This window comes from Crocuta crocuta, unplaced genomic scaffold (assembly GCF_008692635.1).
Source record: "Crocuta crocuta isolate KB4526 unplaced genomic scaffold, BGI_CrCroc_1.0 scaffold16, whole genome shotgun sequence".
In the NCBI taxonomy this organism is placed as follows: Eukaryota; Metazoa; Chordata; class Mammalia; order Carnivora; family Hyaenidae; genus Crocuta; species Crocuta crocuta.
In genome coordinates this window covers 12,077,280-12,093,156 of record NW_027531893.1, presented here as the reverse complement: position 1 = coordinate 12,093,156, position 15,877 = coordinate 12,077,280, and the positions used below count along the sequence as shown (strand labels likewise).

General features: G+C 47.5%; 1 protein-coding gene across 5 annotated transcripts in view; it reads right to left on the bottom strand.

Annotated features, from left to right (window-relative positions):
• Positions 1-1,023: 1,023 nt before the first annotated feature.
• Positions 1,024-15,877, bottom strand: part of NDE1 (nudE neurodevelopment protein 1) — a 27,224-nt gene continuing 12,370 nt past the window's right edge. For 2 of the 5 annotated variants that reach the window (XM_077773320.1, XM_077773321.1), the window contains exons 4-9: positions 12,989-13,137; positions 7,211-7,347; positions 5,844-6,023; positions 4,471-4,562; positions 3,051-3,202; positions 1,024-2,269 (exon numbers count right to left, since the gene is read on the bottom strand). In XM_077773320.1, coding sequence (XP_077629446.1) covers positions 2,176-2,269; positions 3,051-3,202; positions 4,471-4,562; positions 5,844-6,023; positions 7,211-7,347; positions 12,989-13,137 — 804 coding nt within the window. In that variant the 3' untranslated portion in view covers positions 1,024-2,175. The other 3 variants (XM_077773322.1, XM_077773324.1, XM_077773323.1) reach the window with 3 other exon arrangements.

Here is a 15,877-nt window from a genome sequence, read left to right as displayed (position 1 = left end):
GGAACTTGACCACGAAGAACATCCTTACCAACCAAAACTCATACATACATGCCGTGAAGGATATAGGATATCCTTGAATTTAGAATTTTTTAAGTTTATTTATTTTGAGAGAGCACGAGCGGGGGAGGGGCAGAGAGAGAGGGAGACACAGGATCAGAAGCAGGCTCCAGGCTTTGAGCTGTCAGCACAGAGCCCAATGCAGGGTTTGAGTTCACGAACTGCAAGATCACAACCTGAGCCACAGTTGAAAGCTCAACTGACTGAACCCCCCAGGCGCCCCAAGATATCCTAGAATTTTAAAGTTAAAACACAGGACTTCAGCAGAAATCAACAAAGTTCTCTTTCTTTGAGAGAGAGAGTGAGCGAGCAGGGGTGCTTGAGCAGAAGACAGGCAGAGGTGGGGAGGGTGAGAGGGAAACCCAAGCAGGCTCCTCATTCAATGCAGAGCCTGATGTAGGGGTCAATCCCATAACTCTGGGATCACAACCTGAACTGAAATCAAGAGTCAGATAGATGCTCCACCCCCAGAGCTACTCAGGTGCCCCAGACTTTTTTTCAACAAACTTTTTCTGTAAAGGCCAAGATTTAATATTTTGGGTGACATATGGTCTCTGTCACATGTTCATCTTTCCATTTTTTTTTTAACTTTAAAAACACAAAAACCATTCTCACTACAGGGGCCATGCGAAACCAGGCCATGGGTCCTGTCCTGGTCCAAGTTCTATTCGACACAAAGTGATTCTGCACACTGACTCCGTGAGGTCAGATACATTTGAGAAGAGACATGGAAACGGGAAAACTCAAGCCAATGGCCAAATGCGAACCTGCCCCCAACAATACACAAACATACCCCAAATATGCTTTTAAGAAGCTGACCTGAAGTGGAATTTTCTTTTAGTCGGGGTTTTTCATATTTGGTTACTTGGTTCAAAAACAAACATTTTGCCACCGTACGAGCAAACATCAAGGCACAAATCAGGCAGCATTTATCCACCACCACCACCACCACCGACTAGTGGAAAATGAGTTTCTCTTGACTTTATTGTTCTTTTAAAAAAATAGAAGTCCGTCTTTTCCCAATACAGGTTAGAATGTTCCCAGGGTAATGAACTGGGCACCAGAGACTAGTTCTCTGTTGAATTTCAAAAGCACTTGAAAAGTTCTATTTTCAACGCAATGATATTTCTGCTATTCTCTTAGAAAAATAACTTAGTAACAAAGGGTGGTTAAGCTGCGTGCGTGCTCCCGAATTCACGTGTCCTTTTTAACGTGTCTCTGAAAGTGTGACAGGCAGGGCTGAGCATGCACTCTGTCCGCGTGAAAATCCCGTGTTTGTTTCTTCTTTCACAAGGATGCTTCCACCAACGGTCCTATGGTTCGATCCTACTTCGAGGCCATCCTGGTTACTGTATCATGGCTCCGAACAAAGTTCGGTTCTTACAGGCTGTACTCACAAGGCCATGCCACCCCAACGGCCGTCAGGGGAGGTCACCCCCAGGGCTAGGGCACAGGTTCCGGGAAACCCGACTACCAGGGTGGATCTTAAGAGGACACAGGTGTTTCCAGTGACCCGGTCCACACAAGATCTCCCGTGAAACACAGGCACAGCTCGCACGGCCTCAGTGAGAGGCAGAGCAAGTGCCGGACATACACTACACCAGAGCGTGTTTTCTAAAAAAAAAAAAAAAAAAAAAAAAAAAAAAGGCACGTGCCTAGTCTACTCTTCTCTCTTAGACATGATGTCAGTACACAGACCCTCCCCGTGGCAAAGATCAAGGACACTTTGTTCAGGAGACAGCCTGAGCCTGAGGTGGGGCTCATATCCCTTCTTTAAGGCATCTCCAGCCATTAAAAACACATCCCCAACTCCTTCAACACTCGGGTCAGCTCAAAATGATGGGGTGGCCACAGCACCCACACCTCAGAGCCCTGTCCAGAGGGTGCGGTTTGTCCCCGTCCATTTGAAACGCACTGGCCAGGAGGCTGGGGTGGATGAGACAACATTTCACGGGGACAGCTACCGGGGGCCACAGGCGACGGCCTCGGTGGCCAGTGTGACTGCTTGCTCATATTTCTCAAACTAACTTACAAAAAGCAAAAACCTAGTAGAAGGAGGGAAAGAAAAGTAACGACTCCCGCACAGACACACGAGGGGCTTCGGCTTCCGTGGGTTTCCTAAAGCAACATCTTGACTACACCCTGGGCTGACGGCAGCGACGGCGAGGAAGTATTTGAAGGCGGCTTCCCAAATTCCAGGCGTTTTCCCAACCTTCAGACAGAGCAAACCAGATTAGGTGGACATTACAGCTGTGACAGACTGGCGAGCACTGGGGCCTACAAAGCCCTAAGAGTGAATAGCAAGAGGCAGGAGCCGGGTCTCCCTGGGTGTCAATTTTCTCTCCTGCGAAATGAAGAAAAGGACACTGGCCATCTAGCTCGCACATTCCCAAGGCTACACGAAAAGCCCAGTCACAGAAGACCCACTGAAGAACATCCTCTTCGACAGGGTCGGAACTTACATGCACGCCCTGGAAATTGATTCTTTGTTCCCTGCCTGCCACACATCTACCAAAGTGACTCGGCTTGGGGTCCAGGAAGATGGCGGCCCAGCTTAGAAAATTAACGAATCTGGAAGCTGTCCTGATCTTCCTCAAGCAACAAAATTACCCAAAGCTGCCAGAGTTGTGTTTTCCCATCTAGTCTGGCTGGAATTTAGTCCGTTTCCTGAGGTTCTAAGGATTTTTTTTTTAAATGAAAAAAGTCCTCCTCCGGGGGGAACAGAGCAACGTTTGAATCTCAAGTCCCAAACAAGCGTTTCATGCAGGACATTCTCACAGCATGACCAGGAGCTGGGGCTACAGGTTTGAATACTAACAACGAGCCTCTTCCTGGACATTTCCTCTTTTCCCCTTAACCGGAAGTCACCACCTCACTTGGTCTCAAGGCGGTAGAGCATAAGGTTCACTGACATACCGCTGCAACTTTTATGAAATGGCTATTGGTCAGGGCTCAGAGGCTCCCGCCGTGCGCGCACAGCTGAAAGTACTGACCCTTTGTCACCTAGAGGCACGCCGGTGCTGCCTGGCTGTCTCTCGCCGCCGTCTCTGTATTTGCCCCCTCGCCCCAGGGCTGGGCCGCTTGTTCGGTTTGGGGACTGATCGTACACAAAGTTCCGGCAGGATGCAAGTTTGGACTCCAGCGCCTGCAGAGAAACACGCTTTCAGCTTAAAGATCAGAACTCGCCTCTCCCCAGAGCCCGGACACAGACAATGACTTCAAACGGTGGTTCTGGAAGGGGGCTGTAGGCTGCAATTCCAAAAGTGGGGCCCTGATGGAATCCAACACTCCTCCAACTTTTAGAGCCACGGGCCTAAGACATTTAGGAGCTTCCTGGAAAATCACTAACCCTGCCAATGATCCAGGTCCGCCTATGGGAAATAGGAAGTCAACTTTCGGGACGATCTACTCTTTTGCTTGCCCTTATTAAATGTGCACAGAGTGGCTCGTGTGGGAGGGCTGTGCTCTGCTGGAAAGAGCCCTCATATAAACCAAGAAGGCACGGAGACCACCCCAGGCTTATCTATGTGCTAATTGTGCAAAACATTAAGAGAGAAACACGTTTACAGAACAGAAAACCAGACACCAGGCCTAAAAGCAAAAACCTGAGCAAAGGGCTGCAAGCTTCTAGGCAGGTGCAGCTCTGACCGCATACGTTCTAGTAGACAGGGCTGCTAGGAGCTCAGTCACGTGCTGCTCCAGGCATCGTGTGAAAACATACAAGCCACAACTACAGAGAATGCCTGTGTTAATGCTTTTTTTTAATGTTTTTTTAAATTTATATTTGAGAGAGAGAGAGAGACGGCATGAGCAGGGGAAGGTCAGAGAGAGAGAGGGAGACACAGAATCTGAAGCAGGCTCCAGGCTCTGAGCTGTCAGCACAGAGCCCGACGCGGGGCTCGAACCCACGAACCATGAGATCATGACCTGAGCCAAAGTCAGACGCTTAACAGACGCTTAACAGACTGAGCCACCCAGGCGCGTTAATTCTTGTGTTTATTCTTAAGCACAAAACAATCTTGCCCTGTAGCAAATATAAAACCTCAAGTTGAGGTCTCTGCTCTCGCCTTTTGAGAAGTAGTCTTTAACTCCCTCATTTAAAAGGAAAGGGCAATTTTCAGATGTTTCTCAGTTTTCTCAAATTAAGAAAAAAACCACAGACAGCAAGCAGGTTTCCCGCACTCCAAGGAAAAATGGCAGGGAAAGACAGATCCACGCAGGGATCAAAGGGCTGACGCGGTCTGGGCTCCGGGTATTTGTCAGCAAGGCCCAGAGGAGCCTGGAGGACGCTCAGGGACATGGCTGCAGGAAGTCTCTGTTACAGGGAAAAGGAGGCGGTAAGATGACCCCTCTCCGATACCCTGAAACACAGGCAGGGAGCCACACCAAATCCCGGGGAGGCGGCGGCCTTACCCCTACTTTGCGCAGCAGATCTCCCACGATGTTGAGGGCTGATATCCGGGCTGCGGGCGTGAGGGGGGTCCCGCTCGTGGAGTCATCCGGACCTGCGTGTGCAAAGCGAGCACGTGTAACAGCGATCCCCGGGATCCCCGGTCATACGCCGGTGCACTAACGTCCCTAAATGCGGAGCCCCGGTGGGGGAGGGAGGGGAGCTAACACTGCCCCCCCCATGCTGCCCCCGTTTCACTCAAGAATTAACTAACACACCAAGAGCCTGCGTGACCACCAACCTTTTGCAGCCTTACAATGACTGTATTCAGTGTTCATCTTTACCCGTTACTTTTAAAACAAAATCCAAATAAGTCTTCCTGAAATTCTACGAATTCCCTACAGGTAACGGACGTGAACAGCGTCCAAACAAACCATGCTGGTAGGGGTCCTTCCTCCCCAGAGGCTCTGTCCTCCCAGCGGGAGCCGGGGACCAGTGGCACCAGCATCGCCAGGGTGCTGGTTAGGATACAGGATCTCAGGTCCTGTCCGGCCCCGCGGAGACACGGGTGCATTTGAACGAGGTGCCCCGCTGAGTCACGTGCATACTGAAGCGTGGAAAACACTCCTCTAGACTGGGATTCTGGAAATGTCTCCAGTCTCTTCATTCTGGGACAAGCTTAGGGATACAGCAGGAATTGGCAGTTGAGCCCGGGAGCCAGCTGGCCTGAGTCTGAATCCCAACTCTGCTATTTGTCATCTGTATCACTTGAGGCAAGCTACTCTCCTGGGGCCCTCAGTCTCCTCATCCATCAAATGGGCACAGCACGTGCATCTTGGGCCTGTGGTAAGAATTCAGGGAGGTCATATGCAAAGCCTTTTAAGCAGAGTGGCTACCAGCACACACGGAGCACTCAGTAACTGTCTACTGTTATTTGCCAATAAGAGGCCCAGTAACAGCCTCTGTGAATCAGAGCAGCTGGGGCAAAAACTCAAATTTCTCAATTTTTTTTTTTTTTTTTTTTTACCATGCAGCCCATATTACACTGGCTCCAATTCTAGATGCACAGATGCTCCGTAAATTTTTTATCTGGTCATCGGAATGTTATTTTTAGGAGAGTTCATGCTCAAGCAGAGGATTTCTGGCTTCTGATGAAGACCGGAAACGTCTGCTCATGCGGAGCCCACATTGCGTGGGGTGGGAGCTGAGTGGCCACCGCCCCTGGGAAGAAGCTTCCATTTTCCTGCCTTCCGCAGACTCCATCGCTCCCTACTGCCTCACACTGGAGCTCCTCCCACTTGTGTCTGAGCTCCACCCCCGCAAGCACCCCAGCTGNGCCACCTCCTGCTGGGAAAGCTTGGTGAAGAAAAGCACATCCTCCCCGGCCGTCCCTCACCACGTCTGAAGGTCCCCGGGGTGTTTAAGCCGGCGCTGGGTCCCCGATGAGCTACGGGGGTGGACGGCACGGAGCCAGTGGCCTGCACGGCCATGTCTGTCCTGTCGGCCTGCACGGCGCTGGGCAAGGGCGTCCTGGGTTTCTCCTGCTTCTGCTGTACAGCCAATTCCTGCCGCAAATCTGAGCCGAGACAAGGATGCACCATAAGCCCTTGCTTCGGTGACGGGGGACAGGGAGGGAGGACAGTGACACTGGTCAGGGCAAAGAAGCACCAGCATGAAAATGCACAGGCAGAAACCCTCAGGGGAGTGACACCCACAGGACCTTGCTGAGCAGGCTTGTGAAACTACATGATTTTTAAAATAAAAACAAAGAGGTTTAGGGGCACCTGGCTGGCTCTGTCAGTAGAACGTGTGACTCTTGATCTCGGGGTTGTGAGTTCAAGCCCCACACTGGGCAAGGAGCCTACTTAAAAACAAAACTAAAAACAAAAAGGTTTAAAAATTTTGAAAAACTATGGCAGTGGCAGACACACTATGCTTTTCTCGTTTCAAACATTTCTAGCACAACAGGGCGTAGAGAATACGGAGTGAAAATAACGCTGTCCCAACCAATCCCTACGGGGGAGATCTTTTCAACACTTCTTTCTCTGCATTTTCAGAGATACAGTTTCTATATTATCGCTTAAGCATGTGATAGGAATAATTCTTATTAAGCATAAATAGCAACAAATTTACTGTCTATGACTTACCTTCCTTCAACGATAGCTCTTAATCTAACTATATTCACATCTATTCCTTTTGTGTTTTAACAACTGTTAAACATTCCATGAAATAAAATGAATCTCTGTCACTGATTTAACCGATTCTCAACTACCTTCCAAACGGAGAGTTTTTTCTCTGTCATCCCCCTTATACCCGCTCTACGTTAGAAACTAAATTCGTGTTATTAACAATCAATTGGGATGTTCAGGAAGTTCTTCTGTACCCCGATCTACCCCCGGAACTGCAAGCTTCCACGGAGCAAACGCTGACGGGAATTCAGAGCTATGAGACACGTGCACGAGCTGCCATCGAGTCACAGAGACAACGGGCTCGCCAGCAAATCCGTCACCAAATCTTTTCTCCCCACAAAGCCGTATACTCCTACTGAACAAAAAGCCAGTGGTGGTGTAAATACATATTTACAGGGTTGGACATCTGGCGGTCCTCACCATGGGGTGGGGACCGAGGCTAAAGCCTGCCCGGTGCGATTCTACACCCTACGACCAGAGCAGGGATTTCCGGCAGAGGTGACACTGGGCAACACTCAGGTAGGGAGAGGGGACACCAGTGAGGGCACACAGAACAAAGCCAAGTCTTTCTGACCTCTGGCTTCATCTTTCAGTCGCTGAACAGATTCTAGAAGATTCTCCTTCTCATCAAGTTCACTCTCCAGGAAGGCATTTCTTTCGATGGCTTGATTCAAACGCTGCTCAAAGTCTTCCAGAGACATGATTGTGGCCCTGGTAGGAGAAAAGCAAAGCTGTCCCAGAGAGCAAACAGTGGCATCTGTTTGGTGCCTACAGACCTGGAGCTGACAAAGGTCAGACACAGGGGGGATGAGTGCCCGCACGGCCTGGACACCACAGACCCGAGCAAGCATCTTAACCTTCTGGGACCCAGGCTCTTTCCCTGCAGAATGAGAATCATCCAAGCTCCTGAGGGACACAAAGGTGTCCTGAGGAGTAAATGAGAAATGTCCAGGGGGCCTGGGGGGTCCTCAGCCAGTTAAGCGTCCCATTTCAGCTCACGTCACGATCTCGTGGTCTGTGAGTTTAAGCCCTGCACCAGGCTCTATGCTGACAGTTCGGAGCCTGGAGCCTGCTTTGGATTGTGTGTCTCCTTCTCTCTGTCCCTCTCCTGCTCACGCTCTCTCTCTTTCACTCAAAAATAAATAAACATTTAAATAAAAAAGAGAGAGAGAGAACTGTCCATACAGCACTTAGCTGTACGAGCCAGAGCCTTATTGAGGACAACGTACAGGGTCCAAGGCCAAGGGCAGCAAATCCATCTTCTCTCGGAGACTCACAAACCAAATCAGTATTCAGAATATCCTACTAAAATAAAATTATACTGTTTTTAAGGGTTTTTTTTGATTTTTTTTTTTTTTTGAGAGAGTGAGTGCAAGCAGGGGAAAGGGGCAGAGGTAAAGAGAGAGAGAATCCCAAGCAGGGTCCACGCTCAGCACAGAACCTGACAGAGGGCTCAATCCCATGACTCCGGGATCATGGCCTGAGCCAAAATCAGGAGTCGTACGCTCAACTGACTGAGACACCCAGGTGCCCTCAAGGTTTTTTAAATATAAAACTTCAGAATTTGAGAACTTTATTCATTCTATGATAATGACTGGGGGCCTCATCTCTGCCTCATCTGATTTGAACACCCAAATACTCAGCATTTGTCCAAAATGTGAATTCAGTGCCTCTTTTAATCACACACACACACACACACACACACACACACACACACACACACACAGAAATCTAAGAAAGAAACGGAAAAAACAAAATAAAACACAGGCTAATTGCTTTATAGACCCTGGACTGCAGAAAGCCTTTCCACTGTGACTGATAAATTGGAATACAGAGAGCTCAAATAACTTGACAGTCATGTATACAATAGAGCTGGAAGACAAGTGACAAATTCTAAATATTTTCTTTTTTTAAATGTTTATTTTTGAGAGAGAGACAGAGAGAAACAGAGCATGAGTGGGGGCAGGGCAGATAGAGAGGGAGACACAGAATCCAAAGCAGGCTTCAGGCTCTGAGCTGTCAGCAGAGAGCCCAACAAGGGGCTCAAACTCATGAACCGTGAGATCATGACCTGAGCCAAAGTCAGATGCTTAACCGACTGAGGCACCCAGGCGCCCCTAAATATTTTCAATTCATATCACAAATATATTTAAAAAATCTCTTAGAAGTGGGAAACAACCAACATGCCAAGTTAAAAAAAAAAGAAGGCCAAGTTCACAGAAAAAGAAATAAAAATAGTTCTTAAATATATGAAAAGGAACCTATGTCATGTATAATTCAGAAATGTAGCTACTGGTCATTGACTAGACTGGCAGAAATTGAAAGTTGGAAAACCACTCTGTTTGGGAAGCTGTCTGGAACAGAGGACTGACACACACAGTCACTGGGAATGTAAAGCGATACAACTACAGAGAGAACAAATGGGCAATAACTATCAGAATCACATTTGCATCTGTCCCTTGACCCTGCAGTGTCACTTCTGGGGATTTAACTCTCCAGATAAACATCTGTGCAAGCAGTGTTTATCATTCATCACAGCAGTGCTGATCACCACACAAGAATGCAAATGTAGCAGCTAGCCATCCACAGGGGACTGGACAAACAAATTATTATGTATTATGCAATACCAACCATACAATAAGATATTATGCACTTGGAGGAGAAAAAGAACAAAGAATGCTCTGTGGCCTGATACAGAAAGATCTCCAGGATCTACTGTTACGTGAAAGATGGACAACAGGGTGTACAAGATACTATTGGGGAGGAGGGTAGGGATAACACCAATTTATAATTTGATTTGCCTGAATTTGCATAAAAAACTCTACCCTTGGTATATTAGTTTCAAGCCACGTGAATGTACGATCTTCATGGAAGACTGCATTACGGGTCCCCATTCTCCCTCCCTTCCTGCAGCCACATCGTTGCCACAGCCTCACTGTGAGTGGAATGTACTTTTCCAGCTCTTGACTTGGGCCACATGACTTGTATTGATCAATGAAATATGAGTGAATTTTGCATCTTTGTGAGTTTTCTGCCTACAGCTCCAGTGATAGAAATCTACCACCACATGGGAGTCCCAAATTCTCTCCCACGTCTCTGGCTAGCCAGAGACCATGCATCTGCATAGTAGACTTGAAGCAGCCCGGCTCAGGCTGAAAGAATAAAATGCGGATGCCTGGGTGGCTCAGTCAGTTGAGCGTCTGACTTCGCCTCAAATCATGATTTAATAGTTCATGGGTCCGAACCCCATATCAGGCTCTCTGCTGTCCGCACAGAGCCTGCTTCGGATCTTCTGTCCCCTTCGCTCTCTGCCCCTCCCCTGTTCTCATGGGCTGTCTCAAAACAAATAAATAAAAAGAATAATAAAAAGAATAAAACAGATTTCAGCTACTGGCCATAAAGGGAAAATAGTTTGGAACATTAGTTCAGCCTAGTTAACAGACCAAAAAAAAAAAAGACGAAAACTCTGGAAAAAATACAATCAGTGGAAATTAGCGCTGAGGTAACCTACATATTAGATTAGCAGAAAGACTTTAAAGTAGCTACTATGGGGCGCCTAGGTGGCTCAGTCGGTTAAGCAATCGACTTCGGCTCAGGTCATGATCTCACATTTCATGGGTTCGAGCCCCGTGTAGGGCTCTGTGCTGACAGATTGGAGCCTGGAGCCTGCTTCATATTCTGTGACCCCTCTCTCTGCCCCCCACCCAAAATAAATGAACATTAAAAAAAATAAAGTAGCTACTGTAGCTATGCTCAAGGATATAAAGAGAAGCCCCTGCGTTGGGCTCTGTGCTGACAGCTAGCTCGGAGCAGCCTGAAGCCTGCTTCAGATTCTGTGTCTCCCTCTCTCTCTGACCCTCCCCTGCTCACACTCTCTCTCAGAAATAAATTAAACATTAAAAAAAAAAGAAAGAAAGAAAGAAAGAAGGATATAAAGAGAAGCTACAGTAAAGAAATTTAAATTACTACTTTTTTTTTTTAAAGGAAATTCTAGAACTGAACATACAGTATCTAAAAACTTTATTGGAATTGGCTTATCAAAGCAGACTGGAGAGAAAGATGCAGTGAACTTGCAACTAGATCAATAGAAATGATCCAATTTGAAACACCAAAAGAAAAAATATTAGAGGGAAGAAAAGATAAAAAGGACCAGAGCCTCAGAGACCTATGTGATCATTATCAAAAGGAGTAACGTGTGTAGCTGGGGTCCCAGAGGACAGAAGACAGAAAGAATGGGCCAGCGCTGGTCTTTGAGAAAATCATGACCAAAGCTGAATTTGTCAAAGGAGAAATTTACAGACTAAAGGAGCCCAGGAAACCCTGTCGGGGTAAATACATACAGGGGTGCCTGGCTGGCTCAGTCAAAGAGCATCCAACTCCTGATCTCAGGGTCGTCAGTTGGGTATAGAGAATTACTTAAGGAAATTTAAAAAAAAATTCTGGTTAAATCCAACGCTTAAAAAAAAGATACATGTATATAAAATTGAGGTATCATAATCAAACTACTGCAAACAAAAATTTGAGAGCGGCCAGAAAAAAAACATTACATACTGACGAGTGACCACTCAAATGACCACTAACTTCTGACCTGAAGCAAGGGAAACAAAAGACAGTCAAAAAACCCACTGAAAACAAACAAACAAACAATAACTATCAACCCAGAATTCTACATCCAGTGGACATAACCTTCAAGAATGAAGGCAGGGGAGCCTGGGGGACTCAGTCCGTTAAGCATCCGACTTCGGCTCAGGTTATGATCTCATTGTTCATGAGTTCAAGCCCTGCTTGGGATTCTCTCTCTCTCCCTTTCTCTCTGCCCCTCCCCTGCTCTCTTTCTCTCTAAAATAAATAAACTTAAAAAAAGAAAATGAGAATAAAGGCAAAAGAAAGACACTTTTGAGATAAACTAAAATAAGGAGACATTACCATCAGCAGACCTTCACTGTACAAAATCCTAAGGGAGGTTCTTCAAGCCAAAGGGAGGGGATACCAGAGGGAAACCCAGATCCTCAGGAAGGAATGTACCCGAAACGGTAAGTATGTGGGTAAATATAAAAGGCTATCTTTTTACTCTCCTAATTTCTTTAAAACATACTTGGCTTTTTAGGGGCACCTGGGTGGCTCAGTCGGTAAGCATCTGACTTCAGCTCAGGTCATATACTGTAATCCGTGAATTCGAGCCCTAAATCGGGCTGTGTGCTGACAGCTCAGAGCCTGGAGCCTGCTTCAGATTCTGTCTCCCTCTCTCTCTGCCCCTCCCCTACTCACACTGTCTCTCTGTCTCTCTCTCAAAAGTAAACAGTTAAAAAATTTTTTTAATAAAATAAAATATACTTGGCCTTTTAAAGCAAAAGTGACAGCAAAGTGTTGCAGAATCCACAGCATTCGTAGACATAGTAGTATTACAAGTAAAGCCTAAAGTTCAAGGATGATAAAAATCAAGTTGTAAGGTTGCAAGGCTGTTGCATTTTACGTGATCGTGAAGTTAATATTGCGATCCTACAGCAGCCACTACAAAGTTAGGCAGGGGTCTGGGAGGGCAGCACGAAGCCACCCCTGCTTAACAAGAGTGTGTGTCACGTGAATGCATATGCAATTTGCCCAAAGTGCTGTGAACTTCCGCTTAAAATCTGTGCACGCCACTGTATGCAATTTATATCTCATTTTTAAAGTGTTTCCATTTAAAAAGGGGGGGGGGGGAGCTGGCACAGAGTAGTTACTCAATAAAAGTTATTATTGGTAGGTATTATTCTGCTCAACAGCAGAATGTCAGTTTACAAAATACTGTTCTTTGGGGGCGCCTGGGTGGCTTAGTCGGTTGCGTGTCTGACTTCAGCTCAGGTGATGATCTCACAGTTCCTGCATTCAAGCCCCGAGTCGGGCACAGAGCCCACTTCAGATCTTCTGCTCCCCCTTTGTCTGCCCCTCCCCTACTCGCATTCCTCAAAAATACACAAACATTTACAAAGAAATACTGTTCTTTGAACATGCTTACCTTAGGGTGGTAATTGGCTCATGTTTGTCTTTCTGCCTGGAATGTTCTCACCTCATACTCTTCCCCCTGGACTTAGCCTAAGTGCCACCCCCATTGGGAAGCCTTGTCTGACATTTACCCACCAACGGCCAAACTTATGCATCGGGTCATGTGCCCCCCTTGCACCCTGGACTTGCAGCCCTTTCTGCTGTAATTAAGTTGCACTTATCTGTGTGCTGTCCATTTCCTAGAAGGTCACTGGCTTGGTTCGGCTCATGGCTGAATCCTCTATGCTCAACACAGTACTTGGTACCCAGGTACTGGGAGCCAAGGGCGGAGAATAAGGCTCCAAAACCGGTCTTCTCCTTCCCGACGTACCGTTTTGCTCTTTCCAAGTCGTCGTTTGCTTGCTCCAGCTCCCTGATGTATTTCTGAAGCTGATCCTTAATCGCCTTGGTCTGGGCGAGGTCATCCTCTAAGGCTGAGATCTGCCGGTAGCCTTCCGAGTGCTGCGTTTCAAACTTGTCCTGAAGGTCAAAATCAACACAGAGTGTATGATTTAGGACGTCCGGGAAGCTGTGTTTACCTCCCTTCCCTGGCACTGCCTGAAAATACTGAGGGTCACTCCTGCCTCACGCACACTCCTGTTATAGTGGACGCTGTCATTCTTGGCAGGGGAGCATCCGTTCCCCCCAACACACACCCCCCGTGGGCACAGCCCGTCAGTGCCCTGATTTCTGTAAGGGATTTAGCTCCCCCTTAGTATAGGATCTTTATCAGACCAGTCTTCTCATACTCTCTAAGGAGGCTCCAGACATCCTCATGGCCACCCACCAGAGCCAAGGGTACAAGCCGAACCTCAGTAGAACCTTCTCTCCACAGACATGGACTCTGAACCAAGGGAGGGCAAATGGAGAGAACGGGGGCCACCACTCAAAGCTCTTATGTACCAAGTGCTTCCTGCCTCCCAGCCCACTAGCACCTTGCACCTCACCCCCTCCCAAACCTGGTTCCTGCAGCTTCTGGGTAAGAAGCCCCAACAATCTTCAAAGCAATCATTTTGCTCAAGGCATCCACACAGCCACAGAAAACCACACGAACGTCTCCAAGCATCATCCACAGGGCAATACAAATCCACTTCATGCGATGTCCCCATATTACATATCAGGACCCACAATGGCTTTGGTTGCTGGTGCCTTGTAATAAGAGCAGAAAACCATGTACTTCGTTTGACAACTGTTCTAACTTTGTGATCCAGGACACTCCCCCTGTAGCATAGGGGGTTAGAAGGGATTTGGGGACCTTTGGGGGAAGAAGGGAAGAAAGAAGGTAGGGAGAGAGAGAGGGAGGGGAGGAGGGAAGGTAGGAAGGGAGGGAGGTGAGGAAAGCAAGGAAGGAAACAAAAAAAAACCCACAACTTATTACTAACCACAAGTAGCTTAGTGTGATTTGACCAAGGCTTTCCAAGGAAGGGGATAGTTGAACGACTTAATGACCTACTGCTGTCCAACTGCAGCAACTAACATTCATCGTAGGCTCACTCTGGGCCAGCTTCTGGGCTCAGGACTGTGCTTATGTTGCCGCGACAAATGCCATTTCAGAGATGTGAATGGAGGCTACTTCCTTAACCCAAAGTCAACTGGTAGCAAATGCCTGAGCCTACATCCAATCTGGGCCACTGGGCCTTGTGCCTTTCCTTTTTTTTTTTTTTTTTAAATGTTTATTTATTTTTGAGAGAGAGAAAGAGACAGAGACAGAGCATGAGCGGGGGAGGGACAGAGAGAGAGGGAGACACAGAATCTGAAGCAGGCTCCGGGCTCTGAGCTGTCAGCACAGAGCCTGACATGGGGTCGAACCTACAAACCGTAAGATCACGACCTGAACCAAAGTCGGACACTTAGCCAACTGAGCCATCCAGGCGGCCCAGGGCTTGTGTTTTAAAACAACTGTGCTAGGGGCACCTGGGTAGGTCAGTCGGTTGAGCGTCCCACTTCAGCTCAGGCCATAATCTCGTGGTTCGTGGGCTCAAGCCCCGTGTCCAGCTCTGTGCTGACAGCTTGTAGCTTGGAGCCTGCTTTGGATTCTGTGTCTCCCTCTCTCTCTCTGCCCCTCCCCCACTCACACCCTCTCTCTCAAAATAGTAAATAAAAAAATTAAGAACAAAAAACAAACAAAAAAACCCTACGTTAAAGTGCCCTCAACCATTTCATTACAGGTCACATGGGTATTGCCCGCACATGCGCACACACACATTCTGCTCTGGCTCCTCTCTCAAATTATCTTCCTTCACCAAACACGCGTACTGCTTTCCCTTCATTTACACACAAAGGAAAACACTTCCCACAGGACAGGCCCAAAGTCACACCAGAAAGTTTGAAAAACAGTCAAGCTCTTCTTCACTCACTGGAGTCAACAAAGGCGTTGCTACCAACAGTCTGGGTGCCCTGGGAGAATGACATCATGGTGCCTTGGCCAGAGAGGCGTGGCGGGAGCCCTGTGGAAGACGAACTCCCACAGAACAAGCAGATTATTTACAGGGTGAGGGCAGGGAGGGCATTCCACATCCTCACACTGTTGGGTCCCCTCTGATACTCTGTTTCCTGGCTGGTCCCCTCTGGTACTGCCACAGCGGAGGAAGCACCCCCGGTCAGTTGAGGAGGGACAGACTAAGCCCCGATGCCTCACATCCTTTCTTTGGGTGCATCTCCAAATAAAACAGGAAGGCATGGGATCCTAGGTCATTAACCTCAATTCAAACACAGGTTCAAGAAGATGCGGTTAGCGGGCTTCTCCACCAGCATTCAGATTCAAATGGTGTCCTTTGAACTTGGCGGACACGAAGAGCTGTTGCCAAACACTGCGCTTTCGTTTGGCGCTAATTATTAGAAGCTGTCAGCTGATGGAGGCTTCAACAGACACTCTGTTTGATCCCTTCTAGGCCTTTTCATTCAACTTGTGATGAATAAGCCAGCTGTCAAGGAGTCTGACAGCCGAATACATTCCCCTTAGGTGACTGACAAATATTTAATAGTGGCAGTTATTTATTTATTTATTTATTTTTAATTAATTTTTTTTTTAAAGTGATCTCTACACCCAGTGTGGGGTTACAACTCCAAGATCAAGAGTCACACGCTCAGGGCGCCTGGGTGGCTCAGTCGGTTAAGTATCCGACTCTTGATTTCGGCTCCGGTGGTAACCACACGGTTTTTGAGTTTAAGCCCCACATCAGGCTTTGTGCTGACAGTGTGGAGCCTGCTTAGGACTCTT